At 37.8% G+C, this 23,962-nt stretch overlaps 1 protein-coding gene across 16 annotated transcripts in view; it reads right to left on the reverse strand.

Moving 5' to 3' along the window:
- Positions 1 to 23,962, reverse strand: part of prom1a (prominin 1a) — a 92,074-nt gene that overhangs the window by 38,192 nt on the left and 29,920 nt on the right. For 11 of the 16 annotated variants that reach the window (XM_015343930.2, XM_015343934.2, XM_069194401.1 and 8 more), the window contains exons 3-5: positions 4,279 to 4,337; positions 3,620 to 3,646; positions 1,201 to 1,406 (exon numbers count right to left, since the gene is read on the reverse strand). In XM_015343930.2, coding sequence (XP_015199416.1) covers positions 1,201 to 1,406; positions 3,620 to 3,646; positions 4,279 to 4,337 — 292 coding nt within the window. The remainder of the gene's footprint in view (positions 1 to 1,200; positions 1,407 to 3,619; positions 3,647 to 4,278; positions 4,338 to 23,962) is intronic. The other 5 variants (XM_069194231.1, XM_015343940.2, XM_015343947.2 and 2 more) reach the window with 1 other exon arrangement.

Consider the following 23,962-nt stretch of genomic DNA (forward strand, 5'->3'; position numbering starts at 1 on the left):
GGGTCTGAGACCCCTACACTAGATGAACAGATCAGATTAGTTCAAATAAGCAGCATATTACTGATCTACAAGTTAATTATTAGTTAATATAAGCCATGTTACAAAGTTCTGGAATAAAAATCAACATTTCAGTGTATTTGCAGTCTTGGTATTTGAGGGATTTAGCTTTGAACAACTTTTTTTTTGCCATGAACATGTAAACCAAACTGAGGTCCAAAACAAAATTCAATATAGCTATATTGTATTGCCATAATACATATACTACTGATAAACTCACATAATGTGCTTTTGCAGCAAAAAAGTATTCACTCCAGCACAGCTGAATCCAAAATGTGCTTTTAAAATAGTAACAGAAGGTGACTTCTCCTTTTTACAAATGAAGTAAAATGCTTTGTAAACTCCATAGGATACTTTTACATACTAAAGAGAACAGATGTTTCATTTAGTTTCCTATAACACCGTTATTTTAACATTCCTTTCCAAGATTCACTGTCTTAAAACACTGCTGAAAATCAAATGGTATGGGTTCAATTTATTCTTCACTCACTAACTCATGAATAAACTCCTTTCTACAGTAACAAGACAAAAAGAAATGAGAACTGACCTCTTGCCTTTTAACATCATCTCCCTCTGCTATCATACTGGTGGAAGATATTTCACTGTGCAGTATAAGCCTGTCATTAAAATCAGTATCAGGCTCTCTAGCTTCTTAAGAGACTTATTACTACAGTAGGTTTCTGTGGGAAAGGCAGTGTTTATACCTGCAGCTGTGATACCCTGAGGACTGTCTACAAGTACAGCCTTTCAATCAAGCAGTAAAGCAAAGGGTATTAAACACCACATTTGTGAGAAGATACTGAGAGGCATGAAAACAAATTCTTTTTACATAAAACACCAATTGAAGGACAACAGCTTTAAAGCCCACAACTAGTAATAATTCACTCTCAACATGGAAATCTCTGCATGGTCAGACATTCAAAGGGTCTGAAGGCTGTAGCCTTGTAAGAATCTATAATCGGGGAGTCTGTTAGATTCTATCCATTACAGAGGTGATAAAACTGTCACTGTTTAACTTGTTTACGTTGTTCAGATACCTGTGTGCAAACCTCAGCCTGCGTCCCACTGTCTTTGCGATCTTTACTGCTGCAGCAAGAAACGGAAAGCCCTTTGCCTCTGCGCGGGCCTGAAGTGCTCACTTACGAGATGATGAGAGATGTGCTCAAGAGGAGGGTGGCGAAGCAGCCTCTCCGGCAGTCCGCGTTCTTCTTCTGTCTCTGGTGCATCTCCCCTCCGCAGTTGTCACAGCAACGACACAGGCAGAAGCACAGCCCCACGAGAGGCATCAAAAGAACAAACAGCACTCCCAGAGAGGCACACACAATGAAACCGATTTCATAGTAGATGGCCTGTAATCAAAAGAGAGAGCTTGAGAACATTAAGATTTTTATTTTTTTGGCAATTAAAAGGCCAACAATATCTTGGATTAGCTTCTGAGCCTGGGATACTCCAGGAGATAGCAATGCACACAGCCTGCAAACATCTCTAAGATGCAGGTCTATATGTAGGATTGTTAGGTTCTGAAAGTTGCAATTTGTCAAAATAAATATTTGTAAAATAAATGTCAGGACAGTAGTCCAACTAGTTTTCTAAGGGGTTCTGCAGCCCATAGTTCTATAAGGATATGCTATGCACTACATCAACAGCGCAAAGCACAAAAAATATTGTTCTTGCATGAATTAAGGAAAACCTACAAAGTTTGCCTATTCTTATATTGTCTTGCACAGAATGTTTTATCCTACCCTGAAAGCCAAACTAATTCTAAACTAAAACTAAAATCTCTTTCAAATACTACATTACCATCAACAATGAAATCAAATAACACTGAAGGGCATTTAACTGGTGTTATTAGATCAATATAATATAAATCTTCAACCAGAATTAAGCTATCTATGATCTAGTGAAAGCAGCCTTTTTCTAGGGATGAGGTGGTTAGGGTGGTAAAGTACGAGCATAACAAATGAAATTAAAAATGAAATGCTCATCTACATTAATCACACAGCAAGACCTTTTATAAGCCCCTAATTATATGCTGAAACAGAACTCAGTTTTGAATTCTTAATTTTCAACCCACCCAATGTGGACCTGATGATGGTTTCTTTACCTCTGAGCAATGCAGCCATGCTGTACAGAGAGTCTGGAGAGACCGGCAGTGTTAGTTTTTGAGCACACTGCAAGTGCCACAGTGCTGTACAGGAGAGCTGGTGCTGACTGCAAGCTAAACTGGTAGCCTAGGAATCTGTAGGGTCATCCCCTCAACGATGAGAGCGCTTAACCCAGCCACATGATGTTTTGACATCTCTGACAGCCCTCAGCCAAGTGTGTGCTGTTGCTCAGGGAATTGTTTCAGTCAGCGGGTGACTCAGGCTAAAACCCAGGATGTCTATCACACTGAGCTCAAGTGGTGTTCAGTGTAGGCTCCTTTACTTGTTCAGCTAAACAAGAGAGGCACCCAGAACTCTTTGTTGAAAATCTCTGCAGTATGATAAGTCAACTAATGCAGATCTTTAGCATTACCAACTAATGCTAAAGCATGCTGAAGGTACGTTTTCCATGCCAACAGAAAGGCAGAAACCCACTGCCCTAGACCTAGAATACTGTACTGCACCATGCATGACTTCAGAGGCCAGAGCTTAAAACCTGCTGAACTGGTTTTTGGTTGGTATAGTGTTTCTCTTCTTAAAAAGGTCACAGAAGCATTCTATCTTTTATAGATTTCTTTGTAGTGCAAAGAATCTGAGACTCCTTGCAAAAGTGCTTACCATAAGTCTCACTTCAAATTTTGATTATAGCTGTTACTTATTTTTCTGATAAAAAGCTTTGATAAGCACAAAAAGATTGGTCAATTTCACTTCAGATATGCATATCTATATGCAGATATACCCAGTGTGTGTAAGAGAGTTAAAAAGGCAAAAGGTTAGGGTATACTGTAGCTAGTGCTGCCATCCTTCAGCTGTTCAAAAAAATGTGGATAAAGATTGTTGAAAATGAAAATGGTTTTATTTAACTGGATTGTCTGCAATTAACTTCTTAAGAAGATGCACTAGGTAATTCTGAATACAGGCCCCCTGCAGGTGGCTTGAGGAAAATAAAAGTGCAGCTGTAAAACACCTGAACTGTACTCTCGAGATTGTCTCATTTCATGCTTACAGCAATTCTGTTACAAGGCAGGTGTTCCATAAGCATGCTTCTGCAAGTCATGTACAGTACTAATATTTCTGCTCACTGGTGGGGATTGTGTCTTAAAAGTTTTTTTTTTATGCCCAGTATTAATGTCTTCTCCCGCAAAATATTTGTTTGATCTTATTGGCTGAGGCAAAATACTACCTAGGTGATTTGAGCTTGAGTATACCAAGCGCCTCTTTAGTTGCCTGTAGTCTGTGCCATTTGTCCATGGGAAAGTTAAGTAAAAAAAAATATTTTACTTCCCATTTCACACTTTTTATTATTAAGACAGTTCCCCAGTGTAGAGCTGAATGGCTACAAAGATGTGCTCAGAGAGATTAAGCAGCTGCATGCGAGGGGCCAGGAGGGTAGGAGCAGGGGTGGCGTGGGAGTTTACCTGGAGTGTCAGAACAACGTTTTCTGGCTGATGCACCAGAGCAGATGGACAGAACATGTAATGACGGAGCAGCATGCAGAAAACAAAGTCGTTGGAATGAGTGAATGAGAGAGTTTCAAGGGTAAATTAACACAAATCATGAAACAAAATTGAATGGATTGCCGAGAAACATACACCCACAATGGATAACCCTTACCGTGCAGAAACAGACATTCAAAATCATAATTTCTCTGTCAGGTGCATGAGTCTACTGGTAGACATGGTCTCAATTTTGCAAGAACAGATGACTCAGATTTAAAGCATCAAAGACAACTGATTAATAATAATAAAATACTACTTCTAAGAATAAACCACCAATGCTCAAAATTCAAAACTGAAGTGCTAAAGTCTGTCCAGGAAATTACTTACATTTGTTAGCTTGAAAACAATTACGAAGAAAGACATTTTGCCTGTGGTAAAAATCTCTATTATTCATTTTTCACAATACTGCAAATCTCACCATATAACAAATATCTATTAATTTACTGGTCTATAGAAGTGACAGCTGCTGCTTCAATTAGTTTAGATAATCCTTCAAGTGTAATTTTCTACAATTCTTCACAATTAGTAACAATTAATTTCCCCTGTCATCATCCACACAGACAAGCACACACAATTACCTTCTGGTACTCTGATTGGATTGATTCAAAGTTGTCCTTGGCTACTTTAAGGACAAGATCTGAAATTAAACAGAAAAACATACCACACATTGATAACTTTGCAATGGGGAAATAATTATTTTATCTACTGCACATTTACATTTCAACATAGCAAAGCATAAAATCTCACATGGACAAATCTAACCTTACAATCGTCATCACCCTCTTGAAATAACAGCCATGACTTCATCAGTTAAGAAAAAAAATTACAAAGATGCTTTTTCATGCTTGCAAATTTTTGGCAAAAATAAGCCTTTAAAATTCTACAAAACAAATGTTGCACAATTTCATTGTTCTGCGTAAAGGTGAATCTTAAGTTTAAAGCACACAGAAACAGGTATTCCTCTAGCATTTGCCCATAATTTGTTCCATTTTTCCAGCCCCTGATGGGAAGAAATATCCCTACAGCACAATGCTGAAACCACTATACTTGACTGTTGGGATGCACAGTGTGGGTTGAGGACCAGACAGGACACTTTGCAATTGCAAGAAAGAAGTTACCCTTTTTCCCCATTAGCCTTTTGTCACGTCTGCAGCACTACATGTGGTATTCGGGATGGTTTTGCTAACACAAGTCTGTTTTGTGGCCTGACTGAAAATAGCATTACGCTTCAGTAAGGCAAGGAAAGTTTACTCTTCAAAGGTTGATTGTCTTACTCAGAAGGCAAAAGGGATATTGTTAGTATTTATGTAGCTGGGCTGGTAAGCAAGTAAACACAGAGGACACAGATGATCAAAGGGTATTCCTGATAATTTCCACAGGTTAGCTTCACTTTGAATCATCAACAGTGACATCTGTTCCTAGTGAGGTCACTAAACCAGGACTCCATAGGAGCAATGTCTATTACTCTCTTCTTCTGAATACTGAAAAGAAAAAAGGGCTCACTCATCAACATCATTCATCATCTCCAAAGCTATGACTGGAGAGATCATTTTTCTAATCAGACTGGGAATCAGATTCTGTATAAACTAATATGAGCATTATTACAAGAGACCTTGCAGTCTAATTTAGTTTAGGAAGTTGTGATTTCATTTATTGTGAAATCCTCAAGCTAAAAACGTCTCTCCTATTTTAGCAATGTATTGATAGAATAGGGAGAATAGGGCATTCGCGTTTTAGAGGCAGACTTACTCCTGTGGAGTAAATACCGAGAAAGACATTATTAAGACTTTTTTTTTTGGGTCACTTAAGGTTTTATTTCTGGTGTGGTTAGATTATGTTGTGCATACCTGTATATGGCATATGTTGGATAGTTTTGTAAGCTAATAATTTGTATAGTTTAAGTTTTGGCATGACTGTTACTGTTCTGTCAGAGAACAAAAAATGATGTTCTATGTTACTCGGCTATTTCCTGCCCAGGAATAGTTTAACACTACAATGTTTTACATAATTATTGCTAATAATGACAAAAAGCCTCCAAACTTTAGAGGGAAATATGTTTTACTACACTGGGATCAAGGGAAGACACAATAAGTGCTTCTTGTATTTTATAAAATAAACCCAGAAAACACGGAACACTCGAAGGTAATGTATAGACCCTGGGATTCCAGCTCTGGTTCAGGAGAGTGACCCTCCACTTTGTCTTACAGGTCATTTTGAATCACTTGTTTTTAAAAGACTAGGAACACGTTTTAACTATTGATGCATTAGCGAGAAGCTAATTTACTTAAAGTTAAGGGAATTCTGGTTCTTGAAGGCTAATCGGTCTTTAGAGTTTTGCCCCAAATTACCCCAACAATCCACCCATTCATGTTCTAAACGCTTCTTCCAATACAGGATCACCAGGGAGCCTGAATCTATCCCACAAGCAACAGGCACAAGATAGAGTATACCCTAAATGGGATGCCAATCCATTGTAGGGCAGACACAAACACGCTCTCAAATCAGGGTGAATTTTCCCCAGACGTTAATTGATGTTCAACTTATCAGTTTAATTGTTGCAGGTCTTCAGAAATTGCCTGTTTAATGGCTACATATACAATAAAATCTGTATACATGGCTCATATATTCCCTTATATAGATGTTCCTGAAATTTTCATTCTTCAAAATAAAAATCAGAAATATGTGCAGACACCCTTTTCGCTTGTAATTAAAGGCACGGGCAACATTCAAAATGAGCTTAGTTTCCATTATTTGTAAGATACAAAGCAAATATACTGTACTTTTCTGTAGTCAACATGATATCGGTTGCTTTTCATACGTCATGTCATTGTAGCAGTTGTTCTATAACAAACATGAGGCCATAAGAAACAATCTTTCCCACCAGAGCCAAGATAAATTCCCACACTATCTGGTTACAATTTACAGAAAACGAACAAAGCTATTGTTTGAGAGAAAATGAAAAGGCTACCCTTTTCAGTGAAAGGCCACTGATTTTTTTATAATTTAGACTAACTGATCTGTAGCTAATTAAGATGTTTTTCAGTTTATGAGTTTGCATGTGGTTATTAATCAGTATCAACCCTGAAACAATTATGTGATATAAACTGTACCAGCTCTCGTCCAGGTGTGTGGAATGGAATACTTGTTTTTTTTATGATGGGTTTGATGCATCTTTTCTAATCTGCGTTTTGACATCTTTAATTTGTCTCCTACTGAGAGCAGTTTACACAAACGACTTAATAAGCAAGCTCAGGAGTGAATGGGGAGAGCTCTGTGTGCGAATTTCTCTGCAGGAACACACAAACACAATAGAGCATTTCTGAAACCAAGAAGGATAAGTGCAGAAATATACTGAAAAGATATAATCAAGTAGGAATTTCAATCTAAGGGTAACACACAGATTGAGAGTTTAGTTGGAACATAGATCAGAAGACACAAGGACCCTTCAGAACCATGGATGGCAATCACTGATGTCGACTTCATCCACACATTCTTGAAAAACACCACTCACTAAAATATGCCACTAGAGGGAGTGAATTTGACAGGCTAACCTGCCACATGTGCTTGGAAGTCGAATCAAAAAAGCACCTGGGCTCCAGGTGTCTGGCACCTGAGCATCCTCCTGATGTTTTTTGAAATCAGAGTGGCATTGCCAAGCCCCGACAGGCTTGAACTGTAGACAGAATTGTTCCAAATAGTGCATTACTCCCTTTTATGCACTGTATACAATACATTTACATTCCTTAGCATTTTACTTATGGAATACTACACTCTGCTTATTGCTTTTCCATATCTTTCCGCTCTGCATATTATAAAGCAGAAATGTATTGTGCTCTGATAAAAAATGTGATATATGTTTCAGCCTTATGATAGTTGATTCCAACCTCAAATATATTGTAGCTCTTGTTACCTCGTGGATTTCTTCCGACTCGACTGCGAAACCCACAAGACAACGAGGGAGGTGGGATATACTACTTGACCAAAAAATGGAGGCACTCAACTAATGAGTAGTGTAGAAACGAATTGATGATTTCAGGAATACAGAATCAAAGCTGTGTCCTGAACACCAAAAACTACAACTTCTAGTACAGATATCACACTTAATACCAATGTTAACAATAATGTTCTACATTGCAGAGTAGTACCAATTTTCAGAACTGCTCAGGTAATAACTAAGATTATGAATCTTATTTTCATTGCAAAAGTGTGGGAAAATTACAGCTTCCTCCCCAGTGTTATTGTAAGGTACTTTGTTCTCCATATGCGCTCAATAATCAGGAGCATAACTGTGGTCCTCCCCGGTGTAATTTAGTCTGGCTAGACCATGAGACCTATACATTAGCTTGAGATGGGAAGTGAATTATACTCCATCCTGCTCGGTTACACATAGCCCTTTAGTATTAAAAGATAAATGATAGAGACAAAGGGAAAAACTGGCATGTTTTACAGTATGTTAGAGGGCTGACGTGAAGTATACGGTAAGTTATGCCACTGATGTGTTCCACCATTCACTAATAGATCACTTCAGCTCAAGTTTCTCTGCTCCAACACTCCTCTGACGTCCAGGCAAAAAAAAAAAGACAAGGGCAAGACATCACATTCGTCAGATCACAGATCTGTGAATCTTTTGGGAAGTGATCAGACCAAAGTGCTTCTGATTTTGGGATGCTACATAAAAGGATAAGAAATTTGATAGTTTGAAGTGATTGGATTGAAAGATCTCATTCAGCAATAAACTTCTTCCTTCTTGAAAGAAATTAGAAAAGGAACAAGCCTTCCTATGAAGTCCAGACTGCAAAACTGAATCAGAATGTACACTCTACACTTCGCTTTCAGTACAAAAAACACAAAGTCAGCGTACTAGCGGTCAGAGGAACCGGTTTTCAGCACTTTCTCATTGTTTAATGGTGTATTTTGGGATTTATAAAACACTACAGAAACCGTGTTAGCCATTAACCAACACAATTATGAAACTCTACCACCTCTTGGAAATCTCGGAATTTGGCATTCTTATAAAAAATAATTTCAGCTTCCAGGAAACAAAACTTAAAAGGGTATGACAATTCCACAGAATGAGTAGGTCGGACCTTCACTAAACTGGAAACACGTGTGTAGAAATCAAGGTCAAGCAGTACAAATTATCTACCAGTCATTTGCTAAGGCCCTGGAAAAAAGTCTCTTCTGGGAAGAAGTATTTATAGAGCTCTTAACTCTCCTGGGACCACGGTACAGAGAGCCCCAGAACAAGCACTAGTGCCATGCTGAAACATGCAAGGAGGAGGCAGCACCATCATCTCATGTCAGGCCACAGTCACCTGCTCTATCACACTCTCCGCTACTGCATCTTAAGAAAAACGAAACCTCATTATTGATCCCAAACAGAATTGCACGGTTACTTGGAGTGCTCGAATGGGCAGTGTGGATCTTAAGATGGCTTTTTTATTCTGCAACTGCTGTGCAAATTCCAAAAGAGTGACTTCAACATGCAGCAATCATATGTTCATGTTTTTTTTCCAGGAAATTATTCTGTTTCAGATGCAGTAGTTAGTAGTGAGGGGTACATTAGAAACATTTGTTTTCCCTCAGAATATATCTGCTACAATGAATCAAATAATAAATAAACGAATAATCAGAATAAATAGGCGTTTAAAGAGTTTAAATAGGCGAGTACCATCCGTCTCACCAGTCTGTGCATTTCAAAACAAAAGATAATCAGCAATAACCCATTTCAGCAGATGTGAACAGCTGATCCTTATGCTTTCAAATAACTGGAAAGGAGATTAACAGTGCACAAAGACCTAAATTGGTATGGCACCTTCAAGACTTTAAAAGACACTACTTTATTTTTTAAACCACATTCCTAATATTCTGCAAATTATGCTGAGCTCAAAGAGTACAGTGAAACAAGAGCATGACAACAAACACATTATATTTCCACCTATTACAGTTTTAGTGGCAGATCTCCTGAATACACTCCAAAATGGCAATAATAATGATAATTCATCAAACCATTTATCTTGTTTACTATAGTTTCCTTCTACAGTTCTATTAATAAAGGAGCAAATAGTTCCTGTAAATTAATCCACCAAATAGCCCAGTTAATCAGGATTATGACTCGGTGTCATTCAATACACGCAATGTTTTTAATCAATCCTTGACCTTGATATGAAAGCTACATTGTTACAAATCAGATCTGGTTCCTAATTTAGCTCATAGTGATTCATTAAATGTAAAACGATATGCTGCTGAAACGGAAAAGATTGCAGATGAACAGAGATTCTCAGATCTGCTATTGTTCTCAAAGACTACCAGTAATTCTATTTTTTTCTCATACTGCATTGCTGCTGACCTGGATTTTTTAAAAGGAAAATGTATTCCTTGTATAGCAGCTGGAGCACGCACAAAACCCACATTGTCTCCTTTATTCCACAGGACCAGCACTATAGTGCTGCGTTCCAATCCCATTGGAGTGTTCACAAGATATCACATCATTATGACCATTAATTTGCCTGACACTTTTATCCACAGTGACTTACAAGGGACACAATTTACTGTGTTTTGGAAAAACTGTTGTAACCCTTTAGACACCTGGGTTTCCTGTAACAATCTGATACAACAGAATACAGCACCAGTCTCTCCACCTGGGAGCTGAACCACTGGATGTTTTATGTTGTACTGCATGCATTACACTTTTTTTTGCATTCTCGGGATGCAGAAAAAGTTATTACAGCCGTGGAATGAGGCTCAGTATTGCCCTACTGGTATTTTATCATGCAATATGCAAGCAGGGTAATGTCAGCTTTAGCATTTGGGTAACCTTCAGTCAGTACGACTGGAGTTCTACAGTAACAACTAGCGTACTATTAAACATGTCTGTGTCCCTGAAGCTGACACCCATCAGAGTGGCCTGCACCAAACCTTCATTTATCAATGACGAGAACCTGGTTCCACTGTGGGCGAGTCTACTTGAGATGACTTGGTCTATTGTCCAGAATAACAATGGCATGGAGGCATCGTCCTCTTAAGTAGGGATATTGGCTACTTTGAGTTACTTTTTCTTGATTTACACCAGGCTTGACAGTCGACCAGGAGGCTCATGAACACTTAGTTGAGTTGTACGATAGTCATGAAGGACCAATTAATCAAACGGACATCAACAGCACTTAATACATATCCAAAATCCATAATTTTTTTAAACATACTCAATTAAAGGGAAGAACTGTGGATTAATGATGTTTAAAATTATGTGAGAAAAGACATCTCTGATAGTGTGGATACAACTTCAAACTCACAAACCACAGAGGAGTATTTTAATTGTGGAATTTGAGTCTGGCACCTATTATATTAACTGACTTGTCTGCTCATATGAAAATGTATTCTAGGGCCACTAAACTTAATTCTTGCTCCAATTATTTATTTGTATCAAAGCACATATTAAAAATGGTAACTTTTATTTTCATCATTACTTTTAATGCATCTGTATTAATACAACCTTTATACATTAAATGCAGTGGTGGACTGGGGTGTTTGTCAGGCATGTTTACATGGGCAGATTTCACTAACAAGGCACAAGAGTGTTTACGAAATTTATGCTGGAAAAATTAACCCTTTTCCATCCTCCTGAGTACAGTTAGAGTGCAGTCACAATCTGCTCTCAACCAAATTGTCTTCCTAATCCACTCCAAATTCAAAACCATTTCAAGACCTTCCTCCTCCCCGGTTCTAGCCATAATGATGTGGATCTTCAGAAACCCTGACATGAAACAGATAATGTTCTCCCACTCAAATCACACCAGGTCACGGGCATCTCTGAAGAGTAACAGGACTTATACGAGAATACTACGTACATAAGATCACTGGACTATGATCACTCATTGATGCCGACTAAACTAGCCAAACTATGACTGCAACTGCATGATATTTATCATGATTTTAGGTTGAGAAGTGAACCCCTGTGGTTTGTTGCAACCATACTTCCACGCTAGCTGCATTCTAGTAACCATCTTGCTTTGCTCGGCAACCAGCAGTTCCTGTAAAATCAGGAACACACAGCTGCCGATACATCAGGCTGTAAAGACACAGGTCCATCAGCTACGGAGAACTTCTCTGGCTCTACTTTTAATTTCCTAGAAAAAAAACCCGACCGCATGTCCTACAGCTGTTCTTTTACTTTCAGCCACACATTTTGATCTCAATACAACTTGCAGTCTATGAACATTTTCTTCCTGCAATAACACTGCTAGTCCTATTCATGTCATTTAGACAGTGTTTTGCTATCATATCACCTTCTCTCTACAAGCAAACACAAACAGTTCTTACAAAAGCAATGGGGATAATGGGATTCAGGATTAAGTGTGCTTTGTTTTTAATAATACAGAATGGATTACAAGGATTTTGTTTCAATGTCCATGTAAACCAATAGTGTTTGGGGCTCTTCAGGGTAAAACAAGACATACAAGAAAAATGAGAAATAATAAAACAAAAACCTGGAAGGAGGAGAGAAAATACACTAATTAAAAGCCTGACTAAACAGATAAGTCTTTAGTCTGGATTTTAAATTAGTACAAGAGTTTACATTTCTCAGACTGACAGGAAGTGGGTTCCAGAGCTGTGGAGTGAGGCTCCCAGATGCATGTACCTGTAAGAAGGTTCTAGTAAAAGATGCACCTCAGCAGAGCATAAAGCCCTGCTTAGCGCACAGGGAGAGGTGACTAAGTATTGTGGGGATTTGGTGTACAAAGCTTTAGAGCTTTAAAGAGAAATTTTGAACTGAACACACTGGGTAATGAGGAATGGGAGCAATATACCAGAAAAAGCCGATTTGAAGATCCTATGAATGTGAAATAATTGCAATAATTGATGCAGTTGCTTGCTCTCCTACCTGGAAAACAGTTTAGGCATAAAAGCTCTAAGAACGTACATCACCGCAAGGAAAAAAAAAACAATATTTTTTCATACAGTATATCCAAACTACAGCTATATGCCATGTTACAAAATTTAACTGCAAAATTGTGGTACTGTAACCGTATACAAATATTGGATTAAGTACAGATATCTCTACTTTATGATAAGGCACTCTATTTTTAAAATCCTGCTCTGTCATAGTATTCCTATCAATAACACACATTGCCAGTCGATTGAAAGCTCATCCTAGGGACTGATACTTTGTCCTACAATAAATCTCTGCTTTCTTTATGGTCCTGAAAAATGCGTTAGATACATACTGCATTGTAAAAAAATAATTATGGCAATTGCCTTATTTTTAAATCTTTTATGGGACAGCGTGCTACGGTTCCCATGCCAACAAGCAATACTACAGGTCATTCTAACATTTCTAATCAAAATGTTCTAATATATCCAAGATAAAAATGTACTTAGCTATTGTACAGCAGCTTCCCCACTAGTTAATATCTTTCTGAAAGTTCAAGAAATGTGTAAAATTGATTCAAACAAAAATAAGGAAAGGTAAAGAGATGCCAATGAATTCTTACTGCAATACAGCATCAACCTTGCCTACATTTATGATAAGGAAAATGTTCTCAGACACTATTTGAATAATTAGGTTCAGGTCACTCAAATTGGTGACTTTGTCCTATTTGTCCAGAATCTGAAAAGTGCTATATCAGTCAGTGCACATACACTATTACACAAAGACAAATGTTTGGGTCAACTCGGAGATCTTCCTCACCGTTTTCAGCCAAATTGAAGCCCGAAATTTGCAGGAATCCGCTTGTAGCTGAAAACACTGAAGCCAATTTAATAATACAGACTGACAGGATCTTTTTTTTTAATTTGCCAGAACAGATGAGTTTTTCTATTGATGTTAAAATGTGCATTCGCACCGTCTGTATCTCACACTTCAAGCAGAGATAAACAAAAACAGTTTATGTCAGTAAGTCACCTGAATTTACATTTTTAAGCAAACATACATCATATACTAAAACAGAAAAACAAGTAGTAAATAGATTAAAATAATGAGACAGTACCTATAAACCAAAGAATGTCACCAGTACAGCAGTGTATATCTTAAGGTAGAATTCTGGTGGGATTGGAGTACAACCAGGTACAGTAGCCTCACAGGTATAGAGCACATGACTGGGTTTATGTACATAGATGTTCATGAAGACTTTTGATAAAAATCAAACATGGTTCTGGGATTTGAACCGTAAAAAATATACTGAACATACACCGTAATTATTGAAAACGGCTTCAATTGTGATTTTTTTAAGTTAAATATTTTAGCACCTATAAAGTACTGCATCTACAAAAAAGGTCTTTTTTTATTTATAGCCATTGTTATGCCTGACTTAATAAATATTAGGAAATAAATCATGTGGTACATAGAGCAAGGATTTGGGGGGAAGAAAATCACAAGGTGAAAAACAAATAATAGTGTTTTTAATGAATTACGAAAGACAAGATTACTTCAGGAAACATACTGTGTATTTACGGGAAACAGTGAAAAAATTCCTAAATGAAAAAAGCAAATAAATAAGACAAGTATAAATATCAGAGTTTATATTTGTTCTTAATAACGAGAAGAAGCATAGCTTGAAATGGACTTGCAATGTTCAGTCTCTAGAACTCAGAGCACCTTTACAAGAGCTGTCTGGAGTTCATAAGCGGTTTGAGAGAGCAATGTTGTATTTTGCAATATGTGTGAGATTTTCTCCACGGTTACAGCCTATCAGTGTTGACACAGTGAAGTCTGCTGCTAAATACAGAACATCATCTGCTGCACTGAATTTACACATGAAAGAGCAGTAGCTGCTGCAAAACAGCAGAATTAATGAAGCAGATAAATTAGCACACAGAAAATTCAAATATTGTTCGTTTTTATGACTGAAATGCCTAGGGACATTATTAACTAATAGAATTATTAAACCATGCATACTGTACATGTAATATACGGACAATGTCTTTAATACCTGTGTTCTTTTACTCTATAGGTTTCATGTAGTGCTCGTAATTATTGGCAACCACCTGAGCTTTGCTGGCTGAACAAAATCTCTGCAATTATACCTCCAAATTAATACATGTGAATAAAGCCACTTGTTTAATAGCAAATACTTGCCATATGCAGAGATATTTGAAAGCACAACACACACTACTTGATATATAGCAGAAGAATAACTTTGAATTACTGTAACTTTTGTAATCTGGATACTTTTAATCTTATCTTTAACTCCTGGTTAAAATATATAAATATTGAGTTAGGCACATATAAAAATAACCATTTGATTACAAATTCACTCAAGGAGATTACCTTAGGGTTCAAAATCAACATACAAGAACCAGTATTTTCTGAATAACTTTGAACAGATTGATTTTTACTATTTTTTACACCTTCACCATATTTTAGCAAAGCACAATTCTAGCAATGCAACATCAATATATATGAATGGGGAATTATAGCCCTTGACTGAACCAGACAGAAGAAGAATTTCAGAGAAAGAGCCCTGCACTTTTAACATCTGAAAGTGTCAGACAGGGGAAGTAAAGTGAAAGTTTTGGAGAGCTCATCTTGACCAGACCAGGATATGACCCGATATATCCCAAGACAACCCCTGCTCAACCTGTCAGACTGTGGTCTTATCAGTCACCTTCATGTACACAGAAAAGAAGCATCCCCTATCACAAATTAGAGAATTCTAATTTTAACTTTTTTATGATTTTTGCTTCACAAATCATAAACAAGAAACATAAACCAAACCTAAAGAACAATTGAACACAAGTGAGCTTGCAAATAAAACCTGTTTAGTCTGGTACAGTACCACACGTAACACTGGCAAAAACAGAATTATTCTGCGTCATATGCAAGGGCATCGCAGATGCAGAAAAAAATTTACGGCAGAACAGTAGGAGCAGTGGAAGGTTTTCTCTTCCTGGCACAGGATCAGGCTGCGGATGTGTCCGGAAGCGAGTATACTGGATCCTGAAACCCAACGAGCCCTGTGAGGACCACGTCTAGTGAAGCTCAGATCTTCTGACCTGACGCTATTCATTTTTTGTATGTAATTCCTTCAAAGACCTGCATACAACTCTAGTATGAAGTTTAGGCTTCCACCCCACAATAGACAATCCTATTTTTTTTAGTATTTTCCAGATGGTCTAAGTTATAACTCCTGTTTAGGGCAGCACCACTCCTTAACACTTATTAAAACCCATAGCATCAGAAAAGACGGGGTGAGGGCAGGGGTGAGGGGGTGGACATGGTAGCATCTGTGCTATCTGTCCGGGATAGTGAAGGTCTGATATTGCTCAGTCTGAGGATGGGTATGAATCCTGCTGCTGTTCTATATATCCTATGAAAAAGTCAGTTTATCAGACTCTTAAAAAAATGATACAGCTATTAACCTATTTTGCTTCACAGTTTAGATCGTAGACTGGAGTCCTGCAAGTACCTGCTTGAATTTGGCTTTAGAACTAGCCCCGAGGACTAACCCTGTATCATGGAAGCATGGAACCAAGCACTAGGAAAGGCATAATCCTTCTGATAAGCATTAAGCTCAATGGACTGCAAGCTCGGTGCTCTACTATACCTAAGGAAGCAGTGCAGTCATAAAAAAAAAAATTAAATCCCATGAGTGTTATAGAGCGTTTTAACCTGCAGTAAGATATTTGACTCAAATTATTACTACATTAAGGAGATGTTCCAGACTTAAGCAGCAGCAATTTGGATGACTGTCCCCTTCAGAAGCTGGCATCAGCTGGGGCGCACAGCTGTCGAAGAAATAGAGCAGCAGAAGCGCTCGTGTGGAAAGGGTCTGCTGGCACGCAGCGGACATGTACTGTACACTCGCAGGAGTACAGCTGAGGCGGGGTATCACATCTGGAAAAGTGATGTCGAGAGCGCCTCGAATCAAGCCTTTACCGCCAGTGTGGAACACAGGTCTGGACTAACCAACATCAAACAACAAAAGAAAACATCCTCTAGGAGAGCCATTCAGGTGGAAACTTGTACTTGTAGATTGTCAATATCATAAACCACTGCTCACATGGAAATAAACCTCTCTGATGCAAGGGAAGCTGCTTTCAATCTATTTTAAATACCAGTTGCTTAAGTATTCTTCAAAGCCTGTGTCATCATTGCTCAGCAGCCTGGATCAGTGCAAACACATCCAGAGAGCTTAGAGATTAAACAAAAAAAACCTGGTGTGCAAGAGACAGGGACGAGGGTTTTGTGCAATTAAATAGCCTCTCTCCTTGGGAGGGAAATCCTCTTTCAAGAGATCTGTTTGATGTGAAGGGAGGTGTTGAGGATAGGACTGAAAGCTAAGGGGAGGTGACAGGGTTCACCATTAATCACCGAGCAACACAAATGCCAAATGATATTCATGAGCAAGTAACTGGAGATAAACTTGGAGATGTTCCTTCAAATGGAGATCATGTTGAAATGCTGTTCAAAAGAGTAACAAGAACATTATTTGGGGATTTTCAATTTCAAGCAAGCAGAGAACCCTTCCTCATAAATACTGTGGCGCAAAAATGGTTCATATTTAATATTTCCTTGTTCATACATAATTAAAAGTGGTTTTAGCAAATAAAAAGTGAACTCACTTTTGAAAACAAAATGGATCTTTAATTCTTCAGCAGAAACAATCTCCGATTGTGATTTTTTTTAATTCAAGGTTTAGTTTTGTGATATACTCAAAAGCTAATTGAAATGACATCCAAATGATTTCTGAATACACTGTAAAAAAACTTTAGGAATATTCCTTTATGAATAGGTTAGGTGTGCTAATACTGTAGCTACCAACTGTTTTTAAAATCTGTTCATTGCTAGACACCTATGCAATAACTAGAACAATAATTAAATAATAAAAAATTGTCATATTTAGACAGAAATATTAAATAACTGGTTAAAACTCAATATATTCAATTCACACTTTTTTTAGATGCAGCTGTTGCAGAAATAAAAATAGAAGTAGGAATTTCACGAGCTCCAAAATGTAGGCAAAAATTCACTAATTGGAAGATGAAAGAGCACATCTTTAACGCATACAACCAGGAGTTTTAACCTTAGTGGATGGCATAAACCTCGGGCCTCTCATAGTTAATCAAAACCATTTGGCTAACTTAGAAATCGCTAAATGGATGGCTGCAAAAATAATTTAACCTGACTGCACATTTGCTTGGAAAGTACAACACTATGACAATCAAGGATTAACTGTTTCACCCATCCATTATCTGAAGTTCCTGGTAAAGAACACAACCTATCCTGAAAGCACAAATCACAAGGTGGGGATACATCCTAGATACAGACAGCCAGTCCACTGCAGGGCGCGCACACACAGGAACAACTTAAAGATGTTAAATAACGGACTGCTTGTTTTCATAAGGCAGAAGGGAGCAAGACCACACTGCATAAACCCCTGCAAAAAATTTGCAAACCTCCACACAGATTTCCAGAATCGAACCCTGGATGAAAGAGCATTTTTGCGAGAACCTATATAATTTTTTTTAATATATATAGAAACCGTATTTCACCAGTTGTTGTTTATTGTGTTTCAATTTCACAGTTTCACTATCATCCTTTCCTTTTAGTCCTCCCCTAGCTGAAAGAAAGAAAAATGCTATTTTTAGAGAGTTTAAAATGACAGCAAATTCAGGCACATTTACAACAATTTGCTGTTAAGATTCCAAGATCAGATATAAATTGACCTACACGGTATATCCTTTAAACACATTAACAGTAATCAATTCTTTCCCCTAGGAGCCCCAGAGCTGCACAATTAAAGGATAATTGCCACAACATCAGTTCTCTCCAACTCCTGCAGTGATCAATACAACATCTATTCAGATCGTTAATCAAGTAAATGGTAGAGATAAGCTATGTGTAAAATGTATCATTATCATGGATGTTTAATGGATTATTTTTAGATAAGTAAGAACATCAAGCCTGCAAACAAGAAGGGTCAAATTGACCAATCTATGTTTAGCTTTCAATGGCTAATGAATCTAAGGATCTTAATCACTCGTTTCTTGACAAAAGAGATGGTGCTGGCTTCAACAACATGGGTGGTGTTGTTCTACACAGTTTCCAAAAGTGACCGACTGAAAGAACTGAACCTTTTTAGAGTTGAAAGAGAAAAACTCAGAGGGGACACGATACAAGTATTCAATACCCTCAAAGACGCTGGCAAAATCAACACAGTGGTCTTTTTCACAAACAGTGGACTGAGAAAAGGAGGCACTTCTTTACACAAAAGGATTGCACAAAGGGCTTAGAAAGTATAAAAAAATATGCCTATCTATTTAATTGAAGCTGATCCAGCTCTGTCTTCAAGGAAACTGAGGTATGAGATGAAAAACACTAGAAAGAAGAGCAAACAAACTGATCTCAACTGTAAGTTTTCTTATATGCTCAATTCTTTGGGTAAAGGAGGGCTTCATGTTCTCAGTTGAACATTGCATGATCTTGGCAACCCTTCATTCTTGGAAGGCATTTCTAACAACACTAGAAAATATTGAAAAAAATCTCCATCAAGGACAATCCACCAAATATAAACACTTAAGGTACATGTAAAAAACAAGTATGGCCATCAATTCTTAGAGAAAAAACACAAATCCCTTCAGACAGCATCTCCACAGAAGAGCCGTTGACAGATACCACAGAAATTGATGGACTAAGACATACACCCTTCAGGGAGAAAACATGCAGCAAGAGAGACTGGTGCTGTTTGGCACAGCTGGGGAGCTACAGTAAAAGCTAAAAATTACTGACAGCAACAAGGTAGGAGTCCAAGGGAAACGTCTGCACTGTGTGAAGTGATAAGAGTCACCTCTAACAAATATGCTAATTTATTAATGAAAGGAATAAAGTAACACAAATTACTTTAAAAAACAAAAAAAATGAGAGGAAGCCTAAATGTTGTTAAGAAAGGCAGAACCACAAACTGGACTGAAAGGAGACAACTGGAATATCACCGACAAGAAACTTGTGGACATTACACTTCAAAGTATGTAGTAGTATTTAAAGCAGGAGGGCACCCTACAAAATATCACTTTCATTTTTAACTTCAATAAAATATATCCCTAAAATATTTGCATTACCTACTTTCCAAACAATCAGTCACAATGAAAAACATTAGGAGACATGTAGTTTGGATTATGAACACATGATGTGAACTCTTCCTCCTCTACATGCTAGTTAACAGAGCTGTCAGGCGGTTCTGTTTGCCTGAGGAATGTCAATGGACAGTCTCGCTATTCCCGCATTCTTCTACAATACTGAACGTAGTAATGTGTCCTAAGCAGACAAAACCACAAAAGAATTGTGAACAATGTATTCCCAGTCCTCACACACAAATAATTGTACTAATTTGTATTATGCAGTTGTGGCAACATACGATTAAGTAGGCTTTAACTTTGCAGCTATTTTAAAAGATATTTAATATTAATAATGTAGAAACATATCATGAAGTATGAATATATACACTGTGTATAAAAGGTGTGCACCCCTTTCAAGATTCTGCTTTTCCTGCCTTATAGCTTGTTATTAAAATGTATTAAAACAGTTATTTATTCATTAATCCTAACAAATAACATTCTAGTGACAAAATACTCTAAAGATGTTTAATTAAAACTAAAAATTGAAATAGTCTGGTTATGTAAGTGGACCTGCCCCTTGCAATAGCAATCCAAAAAATAGCTGAGGTGTAAACAATGGCCTTCAAAACAACACACCAAATTAACTGGCCTGCACCTGTGTTAAAGTGCAGTGATTCACGTGATTTCAGGATGCTTTCAGCAGGTCACATTTTCCAAGATTAGAACCTTCCTTTACAAAATTAAAAATGATTCCTGATCCATCCTTTTGCTATCCAAGAAGCTATAATACTGATGAGGACATTAAAAGAGCTCAACACAAACTGTGTCTTGATACTGTTACACATGCACAAACACTTCTACTTGCTTTGATATATTTATGAAGCAGGCTCTCCCAGATGCTGCTTTTCTGCACGTGTGCATTTCAATTACTTACTGTGAAAAGCAGAAATAGAGAAATAGAAAATACAGGGCATATAAACTATAGTGATATCAGAAGGACAGCTTCCTAAACAAAGATGAAAGAGCACTGCTTTGCTGGGAATGTGGAGCAATACCACTTTTTCTTTTTAAATGCCTCTTTTCCAAAGGCCTTAACACCCACCAAAAAAAGATCTTGAGAACTTCACACTTAATATTGAGCTGTTAAAACATAATGCAAAATTCTTTCCTTCTGCCAGAGCTCTTCATTCCACAACAGTGCATGTGCTGATGCTGCACAATCTGTTTCTTACAGCTCTTGTCTCATAAAGCTGGCGTTTTACACCACTGATATAGAGTGTAATATGCTCTAAGTTGGCAAAAGCCTTAGGAAGCAGGAATCACACTGTACAGAGATTTCACGTTATCTGATACTACCAGAAAAATTAAGAGAAATTAAACAATCATAAAACAAAGACAACCTGAGCCAAATCATTCGATAAATAGGATAGAGAAAATAGGATAGGAGAAAGGAGAAAAAACACGTTTTGTTATAGTTACCCATCTATCTGCTTATTTATGATACCAATTAAATCAAAATGACACCGTTACCCCTCATCCTAAGATACACACGGTACAACCCCACCGAGGTGCATGCAGTCATAGATGACACCGTAGAAGTGGAAGATTCAGTTTGGAAAAATTAAAAAGGACTAGAACAGCAGGATTTTAAAGGATGTGACAAAAATCAAATAATTAGCTCATGGCAACCAAAAACATCTTCACATGAATCAAGTTTGGAACCAAGACAAACAGGTAAAAGACCAGGTGAACCACACAAAAGGTTACAACTATCCTTGTTAACCAAAATTATACTAGTAAACCAAAGGGTGGGTCTATTCTATGAAACAATTACATTTAGATCCTTCAGCAGTCTGGGGACAGATACTCCTTCCTGCTATGGAGCTGCAGGCGGCGTGTGACTGAACTGCAGGGGCTGCCATCACTTGATCTATTATTGCCAGACAAGCTTCGTACAGCCTAATTCCAAACCGAAAAGGAGAGAAAGTGCATAAAATGGTGAAAAGGACAGCACAGCTTCACTTACTACTGGATAGCTCAAATATATTCAGTCCTCGCAATATACGAGGCCAATTAAAATAAAAATCCGTCCTCATTTCTGTTTTGTTTTCTTTTAACAAATCTCTAGAGAAGTGTGGTGGGAAAAGGCAAGCTCTTCTTGATGCGAGTAAATGGCAAATCATGAATATTTGAAACCAGACGGTATCAGAACAGTGAAAATAAAGGCCATCCATGTCTTTCAAAGAACAGCTTGACATACAGTTCAGCAGAGACCTGAGAAAAAGAGAGGAGAGATGCACCAGCAGTAAGCAAGATGGTTAGTCAAGATGTAGCGAATGGCAGGATATTAATGGATAGGATGGGCTGCTGATAAGTCTTCTAAAAAATCTGTGAATCTACAAACTCCTAGCAATATTGGGAATTACCAAAAGCTATTTTTTACACATTTGGAAATATGTAGTTGAAAGTACACCCAAGAACATAAAACACCATTTTCCATTTTTTAGGGAGTCTGTGAATGTCCTTTCTCCTGTGTTACTAAGGTTTATAAACGCAGTACCTCTTTCACTAAGTGCTAACTAAGTGCTATGAAAACCTCTCCCGTGAAAATACAACAGCTGCTTTAAGGAACAAAAAAAAATTAGGCAGGTTGCCTAAAAAGGAACCTGCAAAAAAAAAACCAACTTGTGATATATCAACTCCAGACATCACAGCAGCTAGACCTGCAAAGCACCAGATTAAAAAAAGCAGTAAAAATCAGCCACTGTCACTTGCATCACCTGTTTTAATTACAACTTGGGAAAAAAAAAATACTTTGCACCTTTGAAATAAATTTAAAACCACGGTGCAAAAAGTAAGATAAGGGATTCAATGTATTATGGGCTTTGTTGAGACTGCATGGCATGCACAGCAAGATGCCCACTTCCACTAGTCCTCTTCCACTAGGAAATCTTTTACACAATATAACTCCAATTTGCAGCTAATAGCAGTGAATGACCATCATCCATAGGGTTTCTTCACTGTTGGCTAAAAAAATCAAGAGGCTGTCTATATGTGGGTCCCTCATGGCTAATGGAAAACTTTGTTTCTTAGCTGTTCAACAGCGAGACTGTAGGACCTCCTCTACGACACACTACTTACAGAGGAGTGCCCAGCTCCACAGGAACAGAGCATTGCCTGCGTTTGACTCGCATAAGACGTTATTGCTTTTGAGAAGTTTTATTTCAACACATCTTTCCAATTTCAAGGCAGGTTCCAATTACTCTTGGATATCCAGGGGTGGTTTTAATGGACTTTTAATCATTTTGGTTTCTACTGAAGAGAACAGTTTCTGATGAACTTACACCCATTATGTCTTTCTCTTCTAGAGTAGTTTTGTGGATAAGATCAGATACGTGGTGAGGAGATGAATAGATTAAATCCTTCTCTCCTTTGTTTTGACGTCCCTTAGGACACACGTAGTGGTTGACTTCACTAGTTGTTTGCCACACACCTATATGTTGTCATCATTCACTGTGTGGGGTCTGAAGTGATGTGTCTTACAGTCCATGGTTTTTCAGCTCACACTGCCCTTCGTGCCATCAGATATGTGTTTGGGATTATCAGTGGGTGCAGCACAGAGGCGACTAGTGTCCTACTTTTGTGCAGCCACCTATGGGAGGGAATTGTTGATGACCCTGACCGTACTGGTGTCTTACTGTATTTTCTCAGTGGTTTCTGTCGTTCGCTTCATCTCAGAATAAAAAAGCTGTACGTGTATTATCAGCCTTTGGTCATGTTTTTTATATAACCCCATTTATATTGTTGTGTGTATTTTTCTCTGACTCTCAAAGTTATATCATATACTAATTGACTGCTCTGCTGGAATAAACATTGCTTAAATGACCCTAACAAATATCCTAGCTTCCTAGACTGTTTTTTATAGAAAGAAAGTGGATGTTGCCGTAACACAGAACTCCCATCTCAGTCCTCAAAATGTTCAAAGATTTGTAAGATTTGTAAGCTTATCATCATGTTGTGGCTTCATCTGCTGCAAACTGTTAAACATATGGTACTTGGGTTTTACTGGGCCATAACTCTCCTCTTTCTCTTTAGGGGGTGATGGAGAACAGAGGATTACATTTTTTAAGGCAAGTGCGGAACAGAAAAACAAATGTTTTTACTTCAGTTTGTGCCGAGACAACTACTGACACAGATCTTATTTCACTG

Source organism: Lepisosteus oculatus, chromosome 1 (assembly GCF_040954835.1).
Source record: "Lepisosteus oculatus isolate fLepOcu1 chromosome 1, fLepOcu1.hap2, whole genome shotgun sequence".
In the NCBI taxonomy this organism is placed as follows: domain Eukaryota; kingdom Metazoa; phylum Chordata; class Actinopteri; order Semionotiformes; family Lepisosteidae; genus Lepisosteus; species Lepisosteus oculatus.